Source organism: Podarcis pityusensis (genome assembly GCF_964106645.2).
Source record: "Podarcis pityusensis genome assembly, chromosome: 9".
NCBI classification, from domain to species: domain Eukaryota; kingdom Metazoa; phylum Chordata; class Lepidosauria; order Squamata; family Lacertidae; genus Podarcis; species Podarcis pityusensis.
The window spans coordinates 38,978,289-39,001,053 of NC_138034.1; the positions used below are offsets into that span (position 1 = coordinate 38,978,289).

The window sequence follows — 22,765 nt, forward strand, 5'->3', positions numbered from 1 at the left end:
GAAGAACTCCTGCCTCATAAAGATTGCATCAATACTTTAATATCTGTATGTTTTAAAATACTGATGCACCATTTGTGGTATTATACTATATTTTCCCCCCTTTGAATTCATTCATTCCCGTTTCCTTTCCTTTAAAAAAAATAACTTTGAACCAGCTTTCTTTAAAAAGAAAAAAACCCTGGCTAATAAGTGTATCTGGAATTATTTATAATTTTATTTATGAGTTATAATAGCAGTCTGTTACCAATCTCAGTGTTCCTGAACTAGCTATATATGATCATATTTCATATTTCTATGTTTAGAAGTTCTTAGTACACTCATTTTCAGTTCCTAGATCAAATTTTTAAAAGTCAACTCTTTTTGAACATTTAGGACACAATATGAAGAGGGTGGGGACCCCCATAGAATATAATAGGGCCCTGTTTTCTCTCTGCTTATGGTGCGTGTTCTTTGGCAGAGGATGTGTACACAGGGCCATTTAAACTGGATTTATTGCATCTTACATGTGCATGCTTTTCATGTCATATCATATGCACAATGTTGTCCTCATCCAAATGACAGCCTCCACTTTCCTTCCATTCAACTAGAATTTCCTGCATATAATGTGGGGTTTTTTTTGGGGGGGAGGGGTGTCCAGCATAAAATTGCATGTTACCCAGTTGTCGACGGAAGCACATTGTGTGGGTGTGGTGCTTTTTTTAAAAAAGTGTGTTGTTGCGATATTTTCCTAGGTGCCATCTCTCACCGCATACCCTATTTCTGTTGTTGAGGGATACCTGGGTGGGCTGCTGGTGGGGCCGAGCACAATGCACTCTCCTTCTGCTTAAGCTGCAATTTTGTGCAAGTCTGGTATAGGAAAACTTGTATCTAAAAAATAAACAAGAGTTGTGTGCTCAGGTGAACCAATGCATGCCCACAATGGTCTTAAGGTTTTTGGAATTCAGGGCGGGTGGAGAAGTACTAATTATGGGGAGGGGGCAATACCACACAGTGCAAATACAGCCCACTAGTCCACTAGTGTGAATGGGAAGCATTGAGAGTGCTCACATGCGGATGAATATGCACAAAAACACACACAGGGGAGGGTGGGGAAATGGCTCTGCAGTCCTATGTGCACATTAACGCTTTGGGATATACACAGCCTGAAGGGAAGGACTGGACAGGGGTATAAGAAGTGTGTACAGACCACACATTCCCTGTATGAACCTGACATGCTTTCTGCATGCGTGCTTGTTATGCGCCACTTGGTCTCTGGTGGGGGTTCTTCTACACGTGCCAGCATTGGGAAGGTTTTAGCTTATATTTAAACATTCAGCTATTTATTTATAAAATTTATACACCTCTTGATTGTAAAAAAACAAAAACAAAACTCAAATCTTATTAGACATTCACAGTTTTGCTTTAAAATACTTTCAAGGGAGTTAAACTGAACAGCAGATTTTGTTTATTTAACCTAACCTTTTAAGATACGTTTATAGCAGGAGTCAATAAAAATAGAGAAGGGTTGTTTTATTTAATTATATTTTTATGTTGAGACGTAAAAAACAAATTAATTGCTTTTGTAATATTGAAGTGCTAGGGGAGCCTTACAGTTGTAGAAAAATCAGTTATCTACATGAATTAGCTTTGAATAATAAATAGAGTCATGTTATGCTTGGTTTAGGAGAAGCTAGATTTTAAAGTTAAAAAAAAAATAGAATTAGTAGTGGTTTGTAGATGAAATGTAGGTTGGAAGTCAACATTCATAAGGAGTCTGCTGGATTGATTTAAGATGTATGGACCACTATTCACATTCGGTTGCCTCTCCAGATTCTCTTTCACTTTTTCTCTATGAAATTTAAGCCTAACAGAATGAAACAGCAGATACACTTCATAATCAAGCAAGGAACAAACTCTCAAGAAAATTTAAGTAATTTCCATTTTTTTCTAGTACAATATTACTAGCCGTACAGAACTAATCTCCTTTTACGCTCTAAGGTTATGAATTCTTTGTTTTAATTCTGTAAGAGTTATAACTTATGCAAACAGTTAGTAGGAAGGAAAAGGATTCTACAGAACGGATTTGGTTTTTGTGTGTGTTTTGTAACTCTTGAAGTAGCGTAATTTCTCTATTTTATATGATTTAGAAGGTACTCTCTTTGTTTTGTGAATGTTGTGTTAAATACCAAGTTCAAGTTATAGGTAAAGCTTTAACAATGAGCTTGAGGCCGTGTTAAATATAGTGTTGCCCAAAATAAATCTGCAAAACAGTTTTGGATATTAGAACAGGATTTGGGCTTTCTTTAATTTCATTTGACTTGTTCATCTTGCTTTAAGGATCTCCATAAAGATGTACTCAACATTCTTTTCAGGCCTTCATTAAAGCTTGGATCAGTGGTCGTAAACCTGCTTAAGGGACAAAGCCTTGCCTTTCTTTGAAGTCACTTCCCTGGGATTTCAAAGAAGACATAGAAGCCAGTTCCCCCAAAAGCAGTTCTGAAAAGTTTGAAGTGGTGCCCCTTAAACCAGAAGCAAAGTTATTTTTCCCCCTTTTCTTTGCTGAAAACCATGACAATCTTCTGAGGTACTAAGAATTTAAAAGCTTTTTAAAGAAATCTCTTCTGCTCTACAATCAGCTTCTGAGTTGACACCATTATTTGGAAAACCAGAAGCATGAAGAACCCTAAATGCTTAACATTTTTATCAAAGGAATCAGTCTGACTTTTCAAAGGACTCCTGTTCCATAAGGCTACATTGGTGCTGAGAACGAAGGTTAGACAAACTTTCAATAGCCTTTTAAACATACCATTGCTACATCAATGTAGGCAGCCTGTGTTAAAATTGTAAATACAGTTCATCTTATTAAAAATATTTAGTTAATTTCTTGTGCATCTGAATTAATTATATATATATTTGAAACATAAAATTGCTAAACTGGTAACAACTCAAATAACATTTGATGTGCAAAAATGAATTATGTAGTCACAAGGGAAATACATGTGGAAATTGGCTGGAGTCCAGACACTTAGTAACGTATATGACCTTCGGGATTGTGTCTGATGTTGTATTTTTCAACCTATGTTTAATTTATTTCTTCTGAAGATTTTACATTTGAATCCTTGGCATTGCAACATCATTTAACGTCCAAACTCTTTAAGTCCATCCAACTGCCACTCTTTTCATATACTCTAAGCTCAGAACGGGAGAGGGTGTATATTTGTCTGGATGGATCTATTGTTGCCTCTTCCTTCAAAAACTTTTGTGCTGTTGGTCATTCCTAGGTAATATGAGCTGTTAATACTTTTAGAGTGCAACAGACTTTGAAAACCCTGAATGTAACTCGTGCCAATAATGCAATTACAGTCAGAGCTCATTCCAGGCCCTCCTTAATCTGAAAAGGACTGGGCATGCAGACTCAAAATGTGCTTGGGTACTCTATGCTAGATGAGAGTGGTAGCACTGCTGGAGTGCCAAACCCTTTGTTGGTCTTAGGTCCATACTAATTTTACTGCCATTTTGAACTGGGCTTACTACAGTGCCTCCTTCTTATCCTGTATGGCAAGGGTGGAGAGCCTCAGGTCTGGGGGCCAACTATGACCTTCCAGGCTTCTCTATCTGGCTCTCAGGACTTCCCCAGGCAAGCCCCCCTCCTCCCTCCTTGAATAGTTTTGCCTGATGGAATGTGTCCTGGTTGCCAATATGGAGAGAGGTGTATGGTTGTGGTTATATATAAACTTCTGGTTTTTGCATGGCTGGAATGTAGCCCACGTGCAAAGAAACATCCCTCCCTTCCTTATTTTGCCTCTGGTCCTGTTTGCTATTGGCTTGTGGCCTGTGGAAGATTGCTAGCAAGGGAATGCAACCCTCAATGAGTTTACTTTACCCACTTTAAGAAATGGAAGCTTTGAGCAGTAGCCTTAAGTTGCCATTTGCATGAAAGATGAGTGCGCTGTCATTCTTCACGCGAAAGAGAATAATAGCGAGTGGCTATGTCATCCCATGGCCCTTTTGCAGCATCTGATCTTGCCTAAGGAATGAGCTACAGATTGCTCTCAAATAGCTCTAACTCAGCTCCTAGGAACTATTTATAGTCCTATATTCATCACACACAGCATGTGCTGCCACAGCTAGCCATGCCATGGAAGCAAGAGGACACAAAATGAAAGGTAACTCAATGATCTCAGATACATATCAGTCAACCTTTCACACAGCAATTGTACCATTGTATGTTTAAAGAAGGACTTTTTGGTTAAACCATGCACATTCATGTCAGTAGTAAAAAAAAGTACTGCTTTTTTAAAAATTACTTTAGCTGCGCCTTAGATCAGGAAAGATCAGCAAACCCCTCTTTTTTATAAAAGCGTAGTGACTGTTCACAGTCACCTAAGCACTGCCTAATAAACATAAGGAGATATAGTAGGGTTCCTGCTCTTAGGCTTTTAATATGATTTCCACCACCACCCCTCCTGAACTGTCTGCCATACTTCCTGGATTTGAGTGTGCTTTGCCAAATCTTCCATAAAATAAAAGCTTTTTAAAAATTTATGGTGGCTATTTTAAAATTGTGTAGTTTGAAAGAGGGAGCAGGGTTGAGTTGCAGTAAAGTATTGTTTTTTCCTTGTTTTTTTTAAAAAAGCACTTTTCTCGGAAATAAAATTAAGTCTAGTTTGGCATACAGCAGAATAAAAACATAGCTTGAACTCCAAGTTTGTGTTCTGGTTTGTTGAAATCGATTGAAGTTTTGCCCAGTATTTCAATAGGATATGCATTGTACCCATGTAGGAAGCTGCCTCTTACCATGTCAAGCTGGGGACTTTCATACCATCTGCTATTTTATCCTTTTAGCAGCAGATATGAGGGTTGAATCCTAGCATGAAACCATTCTACCACTGAGTTGTAATGCCTCCCTGATCCAATAGTTCCTTGTACGATGCAGGTCTGATCCTGTCAAATGGCAAAGTGAGACCGTTGCCTCAGGTGATAGATACCGATCAGCGGCAGCTATGTCTCCCAGCCATTCCTCCTGAGAACTTTGGCCATTCAACTTAGTTGGCCAGCAGAGTCTTGCTGCCCTAAGGTAGCAAGTGGAGGATGCTACCCTGTTGCCAGGGTTGGATTCAACCATCAACCCTGGGTACAGCAAAAACGATGGGGCATCTTATACTTTGCCTCAGGGAACCTAATGTCTTGAGCAAGCCTTGTATGCATGCCAGCTTTGATCTGTTCATGGAATTCCCTGCCCTGCTCTCCCCATACACCCCAAAAGGAGTTCCTTATTAATTTGCCCATTTGCAGATTCTATGGAGAAGGAACCATTGCTGTATACAAACAAAAGCCCGCATAGGCTCATTGACCTAGTTTAATTGCTTTTATTGGACCATGTAGTCATATTGACTACATACAAACACCTCATAGGTAAGGCTTATTTTACCAGTGTCTCTGTGAATTGAGCATTGTGTGTTAAAAACGTTCCATTATGTGTTTTATCTTGGCTGCATAGAACTGTGTTGTGCATTTACTGGGGGGCAACAGCATATGACGCAAATAAATATCACAACACTATCAATGGAATTTGCACTACTGCAGGTGCCACATAATACCCATTCCGGATTTGTAAGAATGTGATCATTTAATGCAGCAGCGTCTACACTTTGGAACTAGCTGCCTATTGAGATCAAGCAGGTGCCTTCCCTGTACTGTTTTCAGTGCATGCTAAAAATATTCTTGTTTAGACAAGCCTACCCAGATGCTTAGAAAGTTGAGGTAATTTTGATTTGTTTCAGTATTCTGACTTTTGTAAGTTTTAAAGTATGGTTGTGAATTTTTCTTGATTTTACTGTTTGATCTTTTGTAAACCTCTTTGAAGTTTTTTTTCCTCCACCAATCAAGCAGTGTGTAAATTTTATGAAATAAATAAAATAATTAAGTGTGACAAAGGAATTTCTTTCTTTCTTCCCATTGAAGGTGAATTTGCCACTCCTCGAGCAATCTTGACAGGTCATGACTATGAGATTACCTGCGCTTCAATTTGTGCTGAACTCGGCCTGGTAATAAGTGGTTCTAAAGGTAAATTTTGTTGCAGCCTTTTCTAACTCTACTTGGAAATGTTTTTTCCCCCTTGAAAGCTGAAGATTAGTACTTTTTAGGCTATGAAAGTTAAGTTTATTCATTTTTCTTATACAAATCTTTTATCTTCAGCAATTTTGAAAAGCTAAGCAAAGCAAATGAACAACTAGCAAGACAGACGAAATGTTACATTTCACCGTTTAATTATGAGTCCCACGTAGTGCTTTGTAGAGACTAACCATGTCTAATCGTCAGGGGACAGCTTTTTCCTCTCTTTCTGTTGTGTCCTGACCTCTGCCTGGAGTGTACCAGTGCTGCAGCGTAAATTATGTCATTTATGTTTTATGTTCCAATAGAAATGGACACTGGGTTTTCCTCATGTATATTCTCACTGGTACTGAGAATATATTTGTATCGGTTATATGTTCCTGTGCTTGTCCACAAATCACCTCCCATGCTAGGTGCAAATCCCTGTGGAAAATCCTTTTCCTTCCATTTTGTTTGCAATGTGTGTGTGAGGGGGAGAGATATTTTCCTGGAACAATATAGTCATACCTCGGGTTGAATGTGCTTCGGGTTGAGCGTGTTCGAGTTGCGCTCTGTGGCAACCCGGAAGTAACGGAGCCGCTTGCACATGCGCTCAAAATGACGTCATGCGGATGTGCAGAAGCGGCGAAAAGTGACACGCGTGTGCGCAGATGTGCCGTCGCTAGTTATGTTTGCTTCTAGATGTGAACGGGGCTCCGGAACGGATCCCGTTCATATCTAGAGATACCACTGTATCTACAAGTTGATCCATTGGTCCTCAAAAGCAGAAACTGTGTTGATCCATTGGTCCTCAAAAGCAGAAGACACAGTTATTCTGGATATACAGGCCTCTAGTGTTCAGAATGTTCAACCAAGACCAGCCAGAATAGAGTGGTACTATTACTTCTCTTGATCTGGACACTATACATCTGTTGATGCAGCCTAGAATAGCATTAGCTTTTTTTTTGCTGCTACATCACACTGTTGACTCATGTTAAGCTTGTGGTCCACCAAGACCCCTAGATCCTTTTCACATGTACTGCTAGTAAGCTAGGTGTCCCTCCATCCTATATTTGTGCATCTGCTTCTTCATGCCGAAGTGCAGAACCTTACATTTGTCCCTATTGAAATTCATTTTGTTAGCTTGCACCCAGTTCTCCAATTTGTTAAGGTCATTTTGAATTCTGACTGTCTTCTGCAGCATGGTTCTGTTAATACGGTAGGACTTACTTCTGAGTAAACATGCATAGCAAGGCACCATTTTCCTTCATTTACTACTAGGGTGTGGAGCAGTTAGTTTTAGGGAAGGGGGCGTGTGGTAGGATTTCTCACTGCCTAGGTTCAAATATTCACTCACCTTACTGGGTAAATTGTGAGGATAGAATGGGGAGGAGGAGAACCTTGAACTCCTTGGAGGAAAGGCGGGAAATAAATGTAATGAATAAATAAGAATAAATAAGTGAACGTAGCCAGTCACACACACTAGGTGGCTGTGAGGATAAAATTGGGTAAAAACATGCACATTGCTCTGACTTGAAGGAATGGCAAGATATACATGTCTTAAATAGAGTTTTAATGACACTGCCGCATTGTCTAAGCAAACCAGCTTATTTTCCTGTTATGATCACAATTAATCAGAGAAAGCCAGATCTACTTTGCTAGCATCTGTAGAAAGTGTTAACGTTTTTACCTTTTTCCTCCTCTTTCATCAGAAGGACCATGTCTCATACATTCTATGAATGGAGATCTACTGAGGGCGTTAGAAGCACCTGAAAACTGTCTGAAAGCAAAGCTTATCCAGGCATCAAGAGAGGGTCACTGTGTCATATACTATGACAATGGTCACTTCTGCGTATTCAGTGTGAATGGGAAACTGCAAGCGACTATGGAAACTGATGACAATATAAGGGTGAGCATTTTAAACTTCATTCCGTGTGCAGCATCGTCATAATTCCATATATTTGAAGTCTTATACTTCAGTGTTTTCTCAGCAAGTGATAAAAAAAGAAGAATGAAGACACAAAACTTTGTTGTACCTTTCCCTACTTATCTGTTTGCTTTGTAGTACAAAAGACCTTAAGAAAAACTAATTAAAACAGGAATGAGGAGCGTCTTTAGCCTGGCAGGCCAGACTTTTTTATTTCTCCCACAACCTGCAAGCCAACTTTGACAGATGAGTGGGATCATCCACCTGCCACTCATCCGTGTCATAATGATATCAGTTGGTTGGCAGGTAGGTTGTTCTGTCCATGTGTCAAAGTAGACCCATGGGAGTGGGGGGAGATGCTCACCATGCAGGATTAAACTCAGTGCAGGGAGTTCAATCCTTCTTTCCCACAGGGTTCAGGTGCGCCAGCAAGTTTGCTGCAGAAAACTCACTGGCACATCGGAACCAAGCAGGATTGAACTTTTGGATCAGCTGGTGCATGGGGCCAGCGACATAACAAGCTGATTTTTGTGTAGAGGAGAATCACGCTCTAATTGTTTACAGATATAATTATATGGGGGAAGTGCCTGTAACTTGTTTCACATGTCCACCTGCATTAAATGTATTATCAATTCATACTTTATACTTGCCATACTATTCATAATTCACAGCCAAGTGGTTGTGGTAGTGTTACCATAGCCCCCTGGTACTTAGTGTTTTTAACTTCCTTTTCCTACAATAACTGTGCTGATAACGTGTCGCTTTCCGTTGTGATTATGTTGTCAGCTAGACCAGTAAATCTGTAAAATATCTCACAATCCCTTGGCTGGCTAAAACAATTTCTGTAGTGTTTGTCATTCCCAAGGTTTCAGGAGTGTCGCTTTATGCAATGGAAATTCTACTCTCTGTAGACCAGCATTACACACAAACCAAGCCATTATTTTCCCGCAACAGTCCCACTTGGATTTAGTCTTAAACAATCCACAGTCTTTCCCCCAGAGCTTCTGTACTTTATCATGCTGCAAGGAACGCGGCAACAGGATGATTAAAACGAGAGTGTTCAAAATGTCTCTGCCCACAGGCACTGGAGTCCAACAGTTTCACATTCTGATGGTAGTAGAAAAATTGAGTGTGTTCAAATTGTTCTGATATATATATATATATATATATATATATATATATATATATATAGTATCTGTGGGCTCAGTTTGCACAGCCAACAAAGTTGAAGCTTTCAGTTGTTCTATTCAGACAGTATAATCTTCTGATTTACTGTCTTGTATACAAGTACAAAAAAAATGCTACCAAGAGAACTTTTAGGCAGTCTGGATATACTCAGGGCCTAATCAACACATTCCACCTGTTTTTGCTTTAAATATTGTATTGCTCAGTGGAACTTAGGCTAACAGCATATCACAGCAGATCTGCCTTGCAATGTTTAGATATCTTAATGAGTAACTTAAATCTAAGTCGGCAGGCCGTCCAGAGAACTAAAGTTATTCTATCCTAAACAAGGCCAGTATGCTATTCTGCCCAAAGGAACCAATTTATTTTTCTTTCCTGAGTCTGTTTTGAAAAGTGAAGTATCTAACTGGCTCTTGCTGCTTTATACCAATGTTGTCATGCTGACAGGTCTGCTTTTTCAGAATAGTGGTCTCTCACAAATCTGAGTTTTGAGACTGTTTGAGGGGAGTGCAAGTCAGAAACAAATGAATATGGAAGATTCCTTAAAATGTATGCTTTGGAAGATTATTTGCACATCTGAACTATATACTGTATTGGAAAAAAGTTGAGTTGTCATTAGGTTACCACTTAGTAGAAACCAAAGGTATTTTCATAGTGAGGCAACATCAGAACTTTAAACCGCTTCTTGAGATAAAGAACATCTTTTATATTCCAAATCCTGAGGGCAATATTGTGAAACTGAAACATTGACAGACTTGCCCCCACTCCCAAACCAACATATATATTGGTCTATCAATGTCCCCCCCCCCCCATTCCCATCTAGGTGACTCAGTAAAATGCCACATCTATTAGTAAAACTATAAATCCCATATTTTATTTAATCAAGAGCACAGAAATTTGCTGGATTCATTGGTTGTAGAAGAGTTCAAGATTAATGGCTTTAATTTGCCTTTTAATATAGCATTTCTCTGATAAAAAGCCTCCAGTATAACATTCAAGTGAACCATAACCATAAGGTTAATGGATTTTCATCAGATGAATTTTATAACTGTAGCAAATAATTATTTGTCATGGTCTTCACTGCAATTTCAAAAATACCCTTAGGAGATTGCCATTTGTGAAATGAGCAAAAAATGGATATTGATTTTGCTTATAATGAATAATCTTTTTAGTAATTGTATTTGGTTTATTAGATAACGTGAGTGCAGCATTTTCTTTTAAACAATTTACTGCCTCAGCTTCATCATCCTTCCTGCCGTCTTCATTGTCATTTGTTAATGTATAATGTACCTGATGTGCTTAGATTCTAAGGGCAAGTACAGTTTCTTTCTTAGGTGAAAAATGTGTAGCACGTATTTGGGACTTATCATAAGAAATAACAACTACCATGATAAGTAATTTAGCCATACTGCAGTTTATACTGAGTTGAAGGGTTTTGATTATTCTACTTTTAATTTATAGCAATTGTGGGAAAAGGTTTTATTTATGAAAAGCTAATGAAAAAATATTAGAAGCTAAATTTAGAAGTTAACAACTTCTAAAATTAATTAGAGTTAACTTAAAAGTTAAACATTTTCACTTTCAACTATTTAAAATGTAAGTGAAAAAGAGTTAATGGTTAAAAGCTAAGTTGAGCTGAAGAAGGTTCTTCACCCTGAGTCTGGGAGGATGGGGCCCTGACTAACTCCAGCTACAAAAGCTGAGGCTGCTGAACAAACTATTGGGCTGGGGTATTGTTTTTGTTGCTGCTTTTGATATTATTTATATTTATCTTTTGTAACTTTTAGTTTTTCTTATGATTTATGTGGAAATTGTTCAATTTGGTTGTGTTCTTTTTGATATTTTATGTATTGTTTATAACTACTTTGGGTAGTAATTTTACTACCCAATACAAACTTTTTGCTTTGTACTTATGTGATTTTCATGTTGGAAGCCACCTTGAACATGGTTTGAACTATGGGAAGGCGACATACAAAATAAGATGATGCATGATGTATAGCTCAGTCAGTAGAGCATGAGACTCAGAGTTGTGGGTTTGAGCCCCACATTGAACAGAAGATTCCTGCATCGCAGGTGGTTGGACTAGATGACCCTCATGGTTCCTTCTGACTGTGATTTTCAACTCATATCCCAAGGAAATAGATTCTTAACAGAGCATGAGGTGCTCCCATGTATGAGTGTGAGGCATTAGTACTCGACTGGCGGGGCTGACATCTACCAAAAGAGAATGGCATGATGAAGGAGAAACCTATGCCAGCGTAGCTCCTGAAATGGTGCAGATAACGCTGCTTCTTTTAGCTCTCTCTGATTATTCCCATCTGCTTGCAGAGAGATACGAGACAGGCAAGGTTATGTTGCTGGCTGGAATGACTGTGCTGTGTAACTTGAGGAGACGGAGTCCTCTGAAAGAGTGCAGCAGTTTCCCATGCAATAACCTTTGCAGTTTGGCCTTGAAACTATGTGTTGACATTGTGCCCACATAATGCACCCATAATTTAACAAGCAAATATGTTAAAAGATTATCAATAGCAACTTTCAGCCTCCAGTTAACATGTTGAAGGTTTTCCATTCAGCACTCCCAGCTATAACCAGGGGACAGTAAAAGTTACTCTGTGAATTTTATTTTATAGCATGTAATATGGCTTATAAGAAAATAAATGCTGCCATTGTCTGCAAGTTTGAGTTAAGTCCTCACTGTCCAAATAAGCAATAATTACAAAAATATTGACTTGTATATTTTGGAACAATTAATGGAAAGGTTGTGATCATGGTATTATGTGTTTTATCTACTCTCCGTCTGTATATGCATTTGCAAATCCTGCATTTGTAATGAAAGCATTCAGCCTTGTTGGATGATAATTAACACATGGAAGAAAGAATGGAATGACTAAAGTTGTTCTTTTAACAGAAGTCTTGCCTTTTCTTTTTCTAGGCAATTCAGCTGAGCCGGGATGGACAGTACCTCCTTACAGGAGGCGACAATGGGGTTGTTATGGTGTGGCAAGTGTGTGACCTCAAGCAACTTTTTGCCTATCCTGGTTGTGATGCTGGAATCCGATCCATGGCTCTTTCCTATGACCAAAGGTGAGTCAGTTCGTTTTGAGTTATTTGCTATTGTAGTGGCTTCATTCAGCACAGATCTTATATAGCAGAAAAGGATCCATAATGATAAAAAGTAACACCGAGAAAGCAAAAAGACTTCCTAATTTATTTAGTGCATTTGTACCCTGTTTTTCAGCCGAAAAGGCTCCCAGAGCAGCTTACATACAATCAAAACAGTCTTAGGAAGAAAAGAAAACCCCAAAACAGCACAACAAATTGGGGGAAAGGGACAGGGAGGGAAGAGGAAAATAGAAATAAAAACCCAGGAACTAATTTGTAAAGAGTTGTTCCTATAATGACCATGTGACACAGTTCAGGGAATGCAGGTACTTGATGGAAAGCTGATGAAATGAGACCTTCTTCCCATCTCTCTCTCTCTGAGGCAGCCCATTCAGTTCAATTTATTGTATATAGCCAGAGGCCTTACAAAGGGCAAAAAACAAGACATTCCACTAAAATCACACAACATAAGTCTATAATTTACAACATTTTTTAAAAATTACAGTACATTAACATAACTGGAAAATTTGGCTACCAGATTTGTAGGTGTTTTCAGCTAAGAGTTCAACTAGGAGGATCAATCTGAGAACCAATAGAGAATAGGATATATAAAAAGGGAAGTTTTTAATGTGTGACATTTTAATGTATTTTTAATCTTTGTTGTAAGCCACCCAGAGTGGCTGGGGAAACCCGGCCAGATGGGCGGGGTACAAATAATAAATTACAATTACAATATAAAAAAAATAGATAATTCTCTGGGCACTGTATGTAAAGGGCAAATCAACAAATAGGGCATGCTATCCAACCTGACTGCACCCATAAAGGCTTTTCTGTTCCATTTGTGCTATTCCAAAGTATCTCCTCTCTAAGTATGCTGAGGTCATCTGTTGAAACTTAAGTTCAACAAAGGCCCTGCATAACTCTGGAAAAGTCTCAAAATAGTGAGGTCTTGAGTGGTTGCACTTAATTTGAGGGTACCAAATAGAGTAACGGGCAGCGATAATGGATGCTCTGTCTTGGTTGGCGTCATGGTTGAAGATTCAGTTTCTAAGATCCTGAACTAAAGAATAGATATTTCCCCATTCAAAGATTGTAAGCTATAATCTTGACACTTTTGTGCCCAGCCTCCTGTTCTTAGTTGTTCCAACCAGCACAGCTTCATGAGAATATGGTCCTCAAAAGCATTTGGTCTATGAAAGTATCTAGCATAGTTTAGATCAATTGTGGTTGCTATCGATAGACCCAACTCACCTCTACGATGAGCCGACAGAGTCCCAGGTGAAAGCTCCAGTATCTGCCTCATAAATTTGCTTTGTAGAACTTCTAGTTCAGATTTGACACGTTCCACCAGGGCAGTCCGATGGAATGCCTTCCTCCAGATGACAGTAGGCCTCACGGAGCTAGCCTTTTAACAGCTGGAGTGAGCTCTGCTTCCCAGCTCTCCCACTACTGGAACAACTATCCCCATTAGAAGAAATGAGTGATCCATGCCATTCTGTTGGCTAATGTTGTACAGATAAGAGGTTTAGTTCCATTACAGCTGGGGTGGCCAAGATGGTGCCCTCCAGATGTTCAACTCCAATCCCCATCAGCCCCAGGCAGGATGGCCAATGGTGAGGGATGATGGGAGTTGCACAGGTTTCCCAACCCAACTCAAACCAGTGCCAAGGTAGAGTGTGCTTCTTTGTCTGAAGCCTTTTCTCCCACTCATCCCAGCGGTGTACACTGACAGATACCCAGTGGCAATCTGCGTACATTCCAGGCATTCTTTGCCATCATTCAGCTAAGCAGGCGTGTGGCTAAATGTGGCTCCCCCCCCCCTCAATTTTCTTCTGTCTTTTCTTCATAGGTGTATAATGACAGGCATGGCTTCTGGCAGCATAGTGCTTTTCTACAACGATTTCAACAGGTGGCATCATGAATACCAGACTAGGTACTGATGTTGAAACTTGCCGGATGGCATAGGTAGGCCTACTGCTAAATGGAGACTTGAAGCATAGGAGTCTCGCTTGGGTAGCTTGCCAGAGCCTCCGTTCTTATAAATAATTAATATAACATCTGAATGTAACTTAAAATTTGCTGGGAGACGCTATTTTTTAAAGCTAATTGCTATTTTTGTAGACTTTGCTTGACTTTTTTGTGGGGGAAGGGAAAAGAAGCAGAAAATGGCTGCTGGGGTTCTGTAGCTTAAAAAGAAAATCTATATTTTTAGTCATAGTAAGTCTATTTTGATCCATGTATGGGGGGAGAGACCTAATTAAGATGGCTAAAATTCTTGTACTAGCTATATTATGAAACATGTTTCTCATGTAAATCTTTATAATATTGAGGAATATTTGATTAACAGTGGAAGCTGGTTATAATACTGTAAGTTGGTTATAATACTGGTGTTTTAAACTGGGCTAACCCACACCACATTTTGTCTCTTGTACCTTTCCAATGATTATACTATTTCAAGCACTGAATTTCTGGGAATCGAGAATATTTAAATTATGATAAATGTAATTTTGTTTCCATCAATGATCAAGCATGCTTCTAAAATTAGTTTTTTGATTTTTTTTAAAAGTTTGCTGTTTTTGTTGTGCAGTTGAAAAAGAAATCAGCAATAGAGTTGTTATATGAAATGCAAATCTATACGTTTTCCTCCTCCTCTTCCTTTTAATGCATATCCAAAATGTGGCTTGTTCCTCAAAACTGAGGTATCCTCTATTAGCAAACTGCATTACTTTTAAAATCATGTGGAGATCTTAAAGTACACTTCTGCTAGCTGCCTATAAGCACTACTAGGCTGCAAGCAGAAGATAATTCCAGCTCTGCCTACAGAATCTCTGGTGGCAAGAGCTTTAATTTCCATTGTAACATGGCTTGTGAGAGCAGTATACGAAAATGAGGCATGTTTGCATCAGTCCTTGTCCAATCATGTTGAAAATCACAGAATAGCCCCCGCCTCTTAGGTAATGAATTAAAAATTTATACTAAGGAACAATGTTATTTTGGTGTTGCATAAATTCTACTTTTTCTACAAGATTGCTGTGCAGAATTCTGTGAAAATATTTGTGAAAGGGATTGTATTGTTTTGTAGGTCTGTATTGCATAAATTACTTTGTATGCTGTGCTTTATTAAGATTTGAAACTTACATTCCATATCTATATTGGTATATAATTTTCTTCAGCTGCTAACTTGAAGCAGTTCACATTGTTGTTGTTTTTTCTAGCATTTCAACTACTCTCTCTTTAAGGTAAAAGATCTGAAAGGGGAAAACTCAGTTTAGAAAAATAATAATAAAAAGGCATTTGTAATTTATGTGTAATGAATCTCTTCTTTTTTGCTAAGAAAAAAAAACTTGGGTAAGTGTGTTCAGTTCTATGAAGAAAGGCTTTTTTTAAAAAAAATTGCTACTGCAGCAGTACTCACATTAAATTTCGAAAAGCTCCTGGATGGCAGTAGCAGTGACTTGGAAGCGGTTCACACTGGACTGGGGCTTTCTCCCAGGTAAGGATGCATATGATTGCAACCTCAATCTGAGTGTACAGAAGAAGGCCCAGTCTAATTTCAAAGCCTCTGTTCCGATAATGTAAATGGCATGCAAGACAAAAGAAAATCAAGTTTAACACACACATCGGATAGACTTTCTAAAAGAAAAATTGCCAGTGCTCTTTTCAAGAATGTTTATTGCAGATCTTACAGTTCTAAGGTAAAGGCTAATAGAAAATGATTCAGAATTGTTAAAAAGGAGCAAAAGGGAAGTAAGCAAGAGTACATACAATATTGAAACAAGCATTAAGATAAAAGATCATTAAGATAAAAGATCCATCTACCTTGACTGCACATTTAGCATAACTGCTCCCAAATAGTTCCGCTTTTCCTGAAGTTATACAGAGTGGGCTAATGAAAAAAATAAAATGGCCAAAGTATTCTGTGTCGTTGGCCAAGTAGATCATTGTTTTAGTTGGCTTGCTTTGAATATATGGCTCCATTTAGGTAATGCGACATGCAGCAGCGTTCTATTCCAGATAATTTGTGGTAGTGTTTAACAATGCCAGGAGGGAATTGGTGCAGAACCAACAACAACGGCTTAAAAATGCTTTGTTGGCTGCAGTCTTCATACCAAAAAAATAATGGGAGAAAAATGATTTGCCCCATGATTGCGTTACTTTCGTATTCAATGCCATACAGTTTAAGTTCATGTTTTCTAAACTTTAGTTTCAATATTTTGAAAACAAGTTCCCTCACCCTGCACACATTCACTCAGGTTGTCTTTCAGTATTGTAGATTGCCCACTAGGACCAGTCTTGCCTTTCCAGAATAACTCTGGAACTGAACTTTGTAAGGTCACACAAACAAATTACAGCTTTTCAATTGTTGACCCCTGGCAATTTTATATTATAAAGACCAGAGTTTGGTGGGCAAGGCCTTTTAGTGGTTCTTCCTATGTAGAAGTTTGTATATCAACATGTGATTACCACGAGAGTAGATCAATTCATTCACATCCCAAAATGTTCAAAATTATATTTAACACTAATTATTATTATTTTTTGGGGGGAAAAATAAAGCCCAAATATAATGGTCAAAGTACTAAAAGCTAACGTACATACTACCTACCTCTCTTTCAGACAGATGTGAACAAACTACAGTAGTGAGGGCATGTGAATAGTAGTGGATAAATTCCCGACCTAGCAATGAACTTCAGTAGAATTTGTCTCAAAATCCTGCAGTATCATCATGACATGATGAGACAGAGTGCGTAGAGAGTTGGAGTGGCTCAGAAGCAGCAGGAAATAAAGTTTTGAGCCCGACCACAGGAAGATCACGAGCTGCAGCATTTATCATAGTGGTTTGATCCACAGCAGCTTGGCCAGAGTCCTGACAGCGCTTGTTGCAGAAAATTTGTCTTTCTTTATCTAGAGCTGTGTTCTAAAATACAAATAAATGAAGAAATAAAAAAACAAACGCACATCACTAAACCATTACAAATCTCATATTCGACAGCACACAATAAACCCATCTTTCGATGCATGCATTAGTCTGAAGAAAAGGAGAAGTAACATTGGAAGGCTTTTGTAAATTTGTGGTTAGCGTGGATGGTTTCGGAGACTAGCTTCACACATGCATCACACCCAGCGCATTAGGAACAAGCACTGCATGAAAACAACATGCCATTGCAATGCCAGTGAGATAATTTTAATGAGCTGCTTTAAACAACAACCCCCCCCCCGACAAAAAAACAACCTCTTCTCCTTTGCAAGTCTGGTGAGGAAAAAACATGTATGTGTGGCCGGGGGGGGGGGCGGTAAAAACACCTGCTAAGCACTCAGACCCTGATTTAGCTGTACTAGCAAGTAACTGGCAGTCCTGATGTTGATTTGCATCAAGGCACTTCTATGTGGATAAACATCTACATACCCAGTCCCCTTGCAATTTAATATCTAGGTATGTAACCATTACCAGTATTGTTTTCTCATATAGCTCAGGACACATTAACCAGAATTGGTTAACATGCTTTAGGACAAGATATAAAAGTAACATGAGTTTTTAATGCTAGACTTATTTCTACTTCAAAGACTACATATGCATGCTTGCAAAGAGGTTGTGTTCTTCTACATACTATACTTCCCTCCCCCCCCCCATGTGAGCAGCTCCAACCATCCACAGGTTAAAGCTCACATAGTCTCCACCAAATCCTGAAATCACAGTGGTGCAGAATGAGCAACAAGGATATCAGGAATGGCTACTGACCATGCCAGTGTTTGCACAAACAAATTAGGCAGAACAAGAAGCTGGGGATAACTGAGAATACTTGTACAGAAAACACTGCATCCTATGAATACACCCTAAATCAATAAGGCAGCAAGTAGGACACTCTGAGTTAAATCCATGCTTAGAGGAGAAATAGAAATCAATGCGGCATTAGTTTTAATGCCACCACTCCACACAAAGTGGAGCTGTGGTTATCATCTAAGGAGGTCACCAGAACCTAGCTGTAAAGCTTTTCATAAACTCTTCCACGTCAGGCTTCTGATGCGGGAGTAGTTATTCCCACAACTAGAAGAATTCCTTCACATTCAGAACTAGCACAACAGGGTGAAAGCTAAGACGAATCTTTCCCCCGTGATATACAAATTTCGTATGACCATCGAGGTCCCAGATGAAATGGGGCGGGGGGGGCGGCGGAGATATTTCAAACATACAATCTTGCCCCACACACTTGCAGCCTAAAATAGTACCACCTGGGAAAGCTTTCATTCTCATGAGTGTGTTAAACAGCCTCAGAATACAAGTTTAGTTATTTCTATCTGCTTTATGAGGGTGACCACAGAAATGCACATCCACGAGGCCATGTTGGCAGTGGTAGTGATGCAGTTTGGGGATTATGGATCAGTAATCCAACACATAGCATCCCGGGAGAGCCGTTATCTTCCCTTTCTGCAGACAGTACAAGTTCTACTTTAAAAAAGAATCTGTACCCCAAGACACAGGACACAAAACACCATGCATGGCTGAAATGGTACCTATGGCGCAAACATATAAATGCAATGAAAGCTTGCCATGTGCCTCGTCTGCATCACTTAACAGACATCCCCACTTCAGACTGCTATCTGGTTACTTCTCCTTTTCTTTCAAACTAAAAAAAGAACATATTTTTAATGTAGCGAGAAAGCATCGTAATTAGTACATACCATTGCCTTGGACCTACTCAGAGGAAAGCAATGCAGGCATTGGGAGAGGAAGCAAAAGAAGAAAGCAAGGGACAGACACTAGACTTACTTGAAGCAGAACCAATAGTATTGCAACATTTATAAACGTAAAGAACCCTATTCTGAAATTAAAAGGTAGCACTAGAACTAGTTAAGTAAATGGTTTTAATGCAACGATAGTCCCTACTCAGAATGTGCCCACTGAAATTAATGGACCCGAGGTAGTCATTAGTCATGTCTATCAGTTTAAATGGCTCTACCCCGAGTCAGACTGACATTGGATACAACCCATTATATCTTAAGATTCCAAGGGGGAAACAGCATATTGTATTTTTTAAAGATGCAATTTCATTCTTCTACCACATGAGGGCCATGTCTGCTTTAACTCAAAATCTCAGTGAAAGAACTGTTTTGTGATGCAAAGCTGAAAATAAATTGGAATTAAGACAATTCTGTATACAGCAGAACACAGGAAATGAATGCTTGCTGAACAGATGTGGAGATGATTTTACCACATTCCCTAAACATGTATTTTCTTAGGGCTCAATAACAAATAAAGATAGATACTAAAAGTAAAAAGTGAGGACGACTTTGTTATGGCATTTCTCCTCATCTCTGTTTGTCCCCTGTATGCTGTGATTTCTTATATAAATATACAGAAATGGTTCATTCACAGTATACAATGGGACCAAGTTGCTAGAATACTGGCAATAGGTTCTGGGGGGATCTTTGCACGTAACTGGGAAGCCCAAAAGAAAATGTGTGTCAGAATCAAAAACATACACCCTTCTAGTTGTGTTCACCTCTGCAGTTGTGTGATAAAAAATAATTTATGTATGCCTTCACCACCACTACCACCTCTCGTGGGAAGATGAGCAAGTTGCCCTTGAGCTAAGTGTACACATGCTTCACCACACAGGAGACGCCAAATTCCTCTTACAAACCTTGCCACAGAAACATGAACAGAAGAAATGCACTTTCCCTGTACTTCCTAGTAATGTACAAGCCAACCTGTGATTACAGGTTGGCTATTTAGTTCAGAAGAGGAGCCAAACAGGTAGGCTTCGAACATCTACGGAAATTATTGTATACGTTCTACACCTCAATACTAAAATCATCATGGCTTTTTCCTTCCCCTTTAATTAATGCAGCAAGTGACTATAGTCAGCACTACACATCTCCATATTCTTCTCACTACCCTATACATATTTACTCAGTTGTATTGCAGCAGTTTAATCAGCAGGGAAGGAGAAAAGGCAACGAAAACCCGTAAGTAGTGTTTGCAGTGTGTTTCACTGGCTAGAAACAAAACCATCAGGCCAGAGGATTAGAAAACTCCACACCAATAAGAAGCCAGAAACTGCATTATACTGGAGGCAAGCTTAAAGGCGTGCAAACTTGCGAGCAGCTAAGAGTTAGAATTTAAAATCACTCTGTTAAATAATATATTTTATACCAGGTTTCTGCTTCAGGTTTATCCATAAGTCTCAAAAATGCAAAGTATGAAGTTCTGGGGCCCCTCAGACTGTCAAGTCAAACTGTCAAATGAAATGCAAGCAACAGCATCAGTCTAAAGTATTTTCCCCCTTCTACTGCTGTATTTCATTCTAAAATAAAATGCTACTTTTTAAACTGTCATTCATAAGCTGACATAGGTAGCTACAAATGTACAATGACAGGGCAATCTTATACTTCTTGCTTACCCATGATGACAGGGTTTTACCTAGAGGTAAGTGAGTACAGGGCCATAGGCTAAGGCACCACCATAATTCTTTCCAGAAATCTTAGGATTTTCCCCAAACCTAAAATGACTTTGGTTTCCTACTGCATAACAATGTCTATTGGTGCTGCATATTTGTGTAGCAGTGCAAACAAAAGCCGCTAACATAAGGTAGCATCTTTAAGAACATCATTGCCAAAATGCTGTATTTTATGAAATAAAAATTCTTTAGAGCACAGGTGGAATAGCTAAAAGCTATCTGTGACTGGACACAAAGATAACAGATGACTTAAATAGGTCTGAACTGTTTGCTTAAAGTGAAATTACACAATTATAAAACAAAAAATATTAAACACAAAAAACGTCAGCAGCTCCTTTTAAAGTGTTGTTCTTAAAAATGCATCCACAGCACGGGGGAAAACAGACACAACCAAAATTATTCACTGCTCTTTTTCAATGGAAGGATTTCATAATGGCATTTCTGAGGGTGGGTGGTATGGGGGAGCTGGCAGGTGACTGATAGTAGATTAGTAAAATAATAAAAATGATGCATTTGCTTACCATGATGACAGAAACCCCTGCGGTTGGGTTATTCTGTTTTGGTAGTGTGTTGTTAAAGTGCTGCTTTAATTTACCTGTTACTTCAGCTTGCATATTATTTTCCTGGGAGGCATCATCCTTTGTAAAGAAAAAAAGAGAATAGCACTTTAGCATGCAGAAGAGCATTGCAAGCCCTCTTTCTTTCTTTCTTTCTTTCTTTCTTTCTTTCTTTCTTTCTTTCTTTGGAGTGGGATGACAAATTAGCCTGGACATGAAATAGCCTGTACACAAACTTTTCCACATTATGAGCCTTCTGCCACATAAAACCAAGAAGGAAAAATCTCTGGGTGTGATAGATAACTGTAACTAAACAGTTCTAAATCCCAGTGGCTGCTAAGGGACACAGATAGGCACTTTTTAGTCCTATGGTGTTAATCCAATGCAGAGCTTATCTTTAGATGCCTTCTGCCTTGTGATTGTATCAAAATTGATGGACTTTTGGAGAGCATCATGAATTCATGCTATGATAACATGCAGGCTATGAAAAGATTCTCTACAGTATATGCTACTGCCACCCCTGGGCTCCTTTGTGTGGACAGGCAGGATATAAATAAAATAAAATAACTACAAAATGAAAGGTAACAAACTGAAAACACAGTGGAACTAAAAGTTTTCAAATGAAGCACAATAAATTTATTTCCCAGATACCCATGCCTCTTTTGAGCGATTCACTAAAATGTCAACACACAATAGGCATGTTCAGGGACTCATTGAAATCTGAACATATGGAAGAGGGCAGAGGCATGCAGGCAAGCCCTGCCCTTACCATCATGACGTGCAACGCCCTCCCCTCATCAGAAAAATTCAGTCTTTCCCATGTTGTAAAATGAAGGTTTACAGAGGTTTCTACTCCAGGCAATCGAAAGTAGTTGTCCCTTCAGTGCTTCTCCATGTAGCCAGGCTTGCTGCCATCGACATTTGACACATAAGGTGTATTCGAGTATTTGCCTGAATATGTGAATGCTCAAAGTAGTTTTGAAACCTGTACAGCAGTGGTAGAAAACCTGTGGCCTTCTGTATATTATTGGTTTCTAATTCCCATCAGTCCCAATCAGCATGGCCAATGTCATGGCTTGTGAGAGCTGTAGTTAAACAACCTCTGGAAAACCACAGATTCCTCATGCCACTGCAATCATCCCAATGTAGTCAGAGAGCTTAACAAAATCAGGCATCAGCTGCCAGGCTCCAGTGCTCTTTCACTACTTGTATACTGCTAAACATTCTGTCCATTCTGGTTATGCATTGTGCAGACCAGAAATTGAGCCTCTTTCCCCTCCTCTCACCCAACATGTTAGAGGCACTGTCAGGACTGACTCCACTGATCAAAATAAAAAAATCCTTCCAGTAGCACCTTTAAGACCAACTAAGTTAGTTCTTGGTATGAGCTTTCGTGTGCAAGCACACTTCTTCAGATACACTGAAACAGAAGTTGCCAGATCCTTCTATATAGTGAGAAGGTGGGG

The 22,765-nt window shown here is 39.0% G+C and overlaps 2 protein-coding genes across 8 annotated transcripts in view; one reads left to right on the top strand and one right to left on the bottom strand.

The window, feature by feature from the left end:
- Positions 1-16,821, top strand: part of LRBA (LPS responsive beige-like anchor protein) — a 360,426-nt gene extending 343,605 nt beyond the window's left edge. For all 4 annotated transcript variants that reach the window (XM_081021326.1, XM_081021329.1, XM_081021328.1 and 1 more), the window contains exons 54-57: positions 5,944-6,045; positions 7,785-7,981; positions 12,117-12,268; positions 14,136-16,821. In XM_081021326.1, coding sequence (XP_080877452.1) covers positions 5,944-6,045; positions 7,785-7,981; positions 12,117-12,268; positions 14,136-14,226 — 542 coding nt within the window. In that variant the 3' untranslated portion in view covers positions 14,227-16,821. The remainder of the gene's footprint in view (positions 1-5,943; positions 6,046-7,784; positions 7,982-12,116; positions 12,269-14,135) is intronic.
- Positions 15,942-22,765, bottom strand: part of DCLK2 (doublecortin like kinase 2) — an 83,154-nt gene continuing 76,330 nt past the window's right edge. For 2 of the 4 annotated variants that reach the window (XM_081021353.1, XM_081021352.1), the window contains 2 exons: positions 21,264-21,380; positions 15,942-17,201 (listed from right to left, as the gene is read on the bottom strand). In XM_081021353.1, the coding sequence (XP_080877479.1) occupies positions 16,989-17,201; positions 21,264-21,380 (330 nt within the window). In that variant the 3' untranslated portion in view covers positions 15,942-16,988. Of the gene's footprint in view, positions 17,202-18,465; positions 18,910-20,438; positions 20,521-21,263; positions 21,381-22,765 lie in introns of those variants that run through there. The other 2 variants (XR_013990583.1, XM_081021354.1) reach the window with 2 other exon arrangements.